The 4,554-nt window shown below is 42.1% G+C and overlaps 1 protein-coding gene across 1 annotated transcript; it reads left to right on the top strand.

Annotated features, from left to right (window-relative positions):
* The first annotated feature begins 502 nt into the window (after positions 1-502).
* On the top strand, positions 503-3,419 carry LOC147926612 (uncharacterized). The gene is made up of 7 exons (XM_087487118.1): positions 503-668; positions 822-962; positions 1,048-1,394; positions 1,494-2,000; positions 2,414-2,766; positions 2,852-2,939; positions 3,033-3,419. Exons 1-7 carry the CDS (start codon positions 503-505, stop codon positions 3,417-3,419), a joined length of 1,989 nt encoding a protein of 662 aa, XP_087343244.1.
* The last annotated feature ends 1,135 nt before the right edge of the window (positions 3,420-4,554 follow it).

The following is a 4,554-nucleotide window of genomic DNA, read 5'->3' as shown; positions in this document are numbered from 1 at the left end:
GCCGCCCAAACGGACCCCAAGCTGGCCCTGCAAGGCATCGATCCTAACCCATCACTGTGGATATCCCAATCCACCAGTAGGTTATTGGTGCGCCAGGCGTTCCTCGAACCCTGGTCCTCACCCTTTAACAACCTTCCCACATGACAAGCTGTCACCAATTGAGTCAATTGGTGGCAACTTGTCTGTGAGAAGGTTGTTAAAGGGTGAGGGACCAGGGTTCGAGGAACACCTGATGCACCAATAACCTACTCGTGGATTATGTGAGTTAATCCACAGTGATGGGCTAGGATCGATGCCCTGCAGGGCCAGCCTATGGGGGCAACTAGCAGTGAGGCTAGTGGGATCCACAGACGGGTTGTCACAATCAAACTGAAGGTTGACTTCTTTTGCAATTTGATAATAGCCTTTTTTTCCAATTTGACGCATAGACTTATTGGATTAGTCTTCCTCTTTCTCAATCTTTTTTTTAATTTTCCCGCCAAACCTAATCTTATCTGGCAGAATGGATGAGAGAAAACCAGAATTTCTTCGGAGGTTTTACACAAAAGGTGATGAGCCGCTTCCTCAAAAAAGCATCGGCTATTACAGCAACGATACGAAGCTGTTTGATGAACTCTACAAAGCTCTCGAGCCGGATGAATGGGACGAGATTTATCAATCTCGACTGGGTGTCTTGTTACAGTTCAACCGTCTCTAATTTGAATGGGCTTCCAGACTGGTTCACCATATGCTCACCTTACAGATAGTCTGCAACAAAAAGTACGAGATTTGAAGTCTTGTTGGATCTAATCCTTTACGATTTTCTTTGAATGAGTTTGAAGCCATCATTGGACTTAACTATGAAGATGTCGAGTCATTAGAGCAGCCACATGTTGAGGTTTCAGACGAGATGGAAGAGTTTTGGGAGAAGCTTGGAGTCAATTTAGACAGCGGTCCGAGTATTGAGCAACTGGTAGCAGCATGTAAGAACTCAAACGATTGGGATAGAATCGATCGTGTTAGGTTGAGTTAGATGGACTTTGTGCGACGTTAGGTTGAGTTATTTAGACATCTACGCTGGGTTTATAGAAGCTAGGAAACCATCAACGCCCACCCGTCTAAATATGGCTAGGCTAGTCATGGATTTAGATGCATTTCTTGATTATCCCTGGGGAAGAGTTGCTTTCAAGAACCTGATTCAGTCTGTTAAGGAGAAGGACTTAAATAAGCAGAGTTACACCCTAGACGGATTTGTCGAACCTCTGCAGATATGGGTGTACGAAACTATGCCTGATTTTGCCAAATTAATTGGGGAACCGTTGCCAGGTAATCCAAGTCCACCGTTGCTTGCTTACCGCAGTTCTCGTAGTAGAAAACATGTCAAAGAGCATTTTCTAAAACAGATACGCATCCCTGTGATTTGTCTATAGTTTATCTATGATATTAGATGAGTCGGTAACCCTATTGTGTTAGATTTGAACTTGCTTTTTCTTCTTGTTTTATATAAATTGTAGACAAACTTCAGAAACTTCAAAACCATTGGTGGCATGATTAGTCCTGTTTGGGAAGACGATGAAGCAGATGAGAAGATTGATAGCATTTTGAGAGCATTCAATGGGCATTTTGGTCCATGGATGTGGGGGAGAGGTTTGTGGCAGACAGTTGGTATTTATGAATCCAACAATCCGAAGATTAAGATTGAAGAAAAGGGATCGAATAAGAGAGCTGGTGAATTTGGTGAACCAAGTGGGAAGAGGCACTGTCGAGGTCCTTCGACTGACATGGAATTCAACATTTTGGATTCTTTCAAAGAAGAGCTTGGCATGTGGGGAGCAGCTCTACTCGATCAGATGAGAGAAGGTTTCAACAGTTGCGATTTGCGGTTTGACATGTTGACTGAGAAGATTGAAAGCCTGGCTTCGGATCTTACCAAAATGAAGGGAGATGTAACTGGTACGAAAGAGGCTGATTCTTTATCAAAGGAACAGAAGGACTTTCAGGCAGCTACTGGTACGAAAGAGGTTGTATCAAAGGAACAGAAGGACTCTTAGGCAGCTACTGGTAGACAAGAAGCTGTATCAAAGGAACAGAAGAAGGACTCTCAGGCGGATATGGTTAGTTCTGAACACTTGCAATTTCCTACTACGATCCCTCACAATCACAATACCAGGTACAAGGCGAAGAAAAAAATAGAATTCTAGAAGTCCTCAACTTCGAAGACATAAAAACAAGTGTTGTCTTCCTTTTGTGAAGTAGACTTCCTTATGTGAAGTAGACTTCTTTATCCGTGTGAAGTAGACTTCCTTATGTGAAGTAGACTTCTTTACTCGTGTTGTCTTTGTTTGTTTTATTCGAGACTTCTAAACATATGCTGCGACTTTAATATTATTTGTTTTCATAAATGATCATGTAACTTTTAAATCGGAATTTGCAGAACAAGCCAGCTGTTACTCGTACGAATACGAAGGTGCCAAAGATAGTCAGCTCTGATTCATCTGACACTGAGTCAGACCCACCTGTGTTTATTCGCACGGAAATCACAACAGCTGCCGAGTTGACTGCTAGAGCCAAGAAACAAGAACCAAGGAAAGAAGCGGCTAAGATTGCGGCACATGGCAAGGCCGAAAGGGTTAAGAGGTTGGCGTCAAGTCAACATTCTTCGTTTGTTGGTGATAACACAGCCAAGACTATCATGGGTGATAAGTCAGCCACGTCAGCGTACAATCCTTTTGATAAAGCAGACAAGGACTTGAAGAAGGTTTTACTTGATTTCTTAAAGAAAGATCCGTAAGTCTTCTAACTTTTATGGTATGTTTCAAAAATTCTATTTTTCGAAACTCTAGTAACTTTTAAGGTATATCATCACCCACAGGACGTACAAGAACAAAGTCCCAGAGAAATCTCAAACTTGTCTTTGGTGGTACGAACTGCAGACAAAAGCAGTGTGGCTACGAGATTCGGTAAGTCTACTAGAAAACTTCTACTTCAAGTATACTAGAAAACTTCGGACTTCAAATTATATAACCTCGTTTTAAATCCATGTGGTTATCCAGCACATGGATGCGGGGTTGAATCTATTGAGACATCGACACGCACAACATCCTGAGAGGTTTAAAACGAGTAGAGTGGCTTTCCTAGACGCTATGTTCACTCATCTGTGGACAACGAAGTACATGGACTTTGTCAAGTCTGAGGCACATGCTAATGGGTCTGGGAAACTGTTGTCGGCCGGTGCCTTCAGCTACCACGCAGGGGAGTATCCACCGTATGCTCAGACTAACAAGCAATGGGGTCTGGAAGTGGACGACTTATACGCGCCGTTAAACGTGAAGTCGACGCATTGGGTAGCTTTGTGGATATCGATTCCCATGAGACACATCGTCGTCTGGGATAGCATCTTGAGTGTCACCAGCGACGAAGAGCTTGCATCTGCCATCTAGCCTATTGCCGTGTTGGTTCCCTACATGCTGTGGGAGTTAGCCACCCAGAGTTCAAGCAAATGTGGTCGTACGAGAAGTTCACTCATGAGCGGGTTATAAAGGGAACACCTCCGAACAGGAAGCCAGGTGACTGTGGTGTGTATACTTTGAAGTACATAGAATGTCATGATCTGGGGATAACCTTTCCTACTACTTTGTGCGACGCAAACATCACATGGATAAGGGAGAAGATGGCTTATGACTTATTTCACGAGATTGAATGCCGGAGACCAAATGAGGAGAACTACATGGACGACTTTGGGCTCTATGATCCTCCCCCAATTCGGGACTAATTATAAACTTTGTTTGAAATACTTAAACTCTTGTTTTCTATTATGTATGACTCATTAGGATTATATATGATGATGTAGGATGATGTTTTGTTTATGTTGGGAGATCTTTATATTTTGTGGGTGGGATCCTAGTGATTAAACTCTGATGATGGGCGGGATCTTGATATTTTTTGTATGATCCTCCTTTAAAACTCTAATGTTTAAGGATGATTGTTCTTGTTGACAAGAACTAGTTATATGTGGGATATTGGTATTTTTTGGTCAATTTTTCGTTTCATATATATAACTTCAAACGTTAAGCATAAAACAGAGTGAAAGAGTGTAGATGGCCAAAAAGTAAAAATAACTTAAAAAAAGACAAGTAGCGTACAGCGAAAGCTTAGTAAACAAAAGTAGCGTACATGGGAAGCTTAAGAGACATATGATTGAAGTTAACCGAAAGACTTCTTCTGCAACCTACTTCATACACATCCCAAGACACATGGCCATGATAACAATGAACCCTATCCAAGACAAAACCAAGAATTGTCGAAGCATTTTTTCCCTTTCATTGTCTGCCAGTAATTCACATTCAAACTTCTTCTCTTCCTCATGTGTGTTAACCACCCCAGAGTTCACCAAACCGTTAACAACTTGTTCTTTCATTTCTCTTATAGATTCTTTAAGTACCTTGGTTTTTCTCTGAACTGACGGATCTCATCCCTCGCATCCAATAAGCTCTGCCTCTGCCAACCACGTGATGGTTCTGCGTCTGACCAATGGGAAAACCCATGAACAGTGCATCTGAAGAAATTTCTTCCTGG

Source organism: Camelina sativa, chromosome 15 (genome assembly GCF_030686135.1).
Source record: "Camelina sativa cultivar CO46 ecotype springtype chromosome 15, ASM3068613v1".
Lineage (NCBI taxonomy): Eukaryota > Viridiplantae > Streptophyta > Magnoliopsida > Brassicales > Brassicaceae > Camelina > Camelina sativa.
This window is presented reverse-complemented; position numbering and strand designations above follow the sequence as displayed.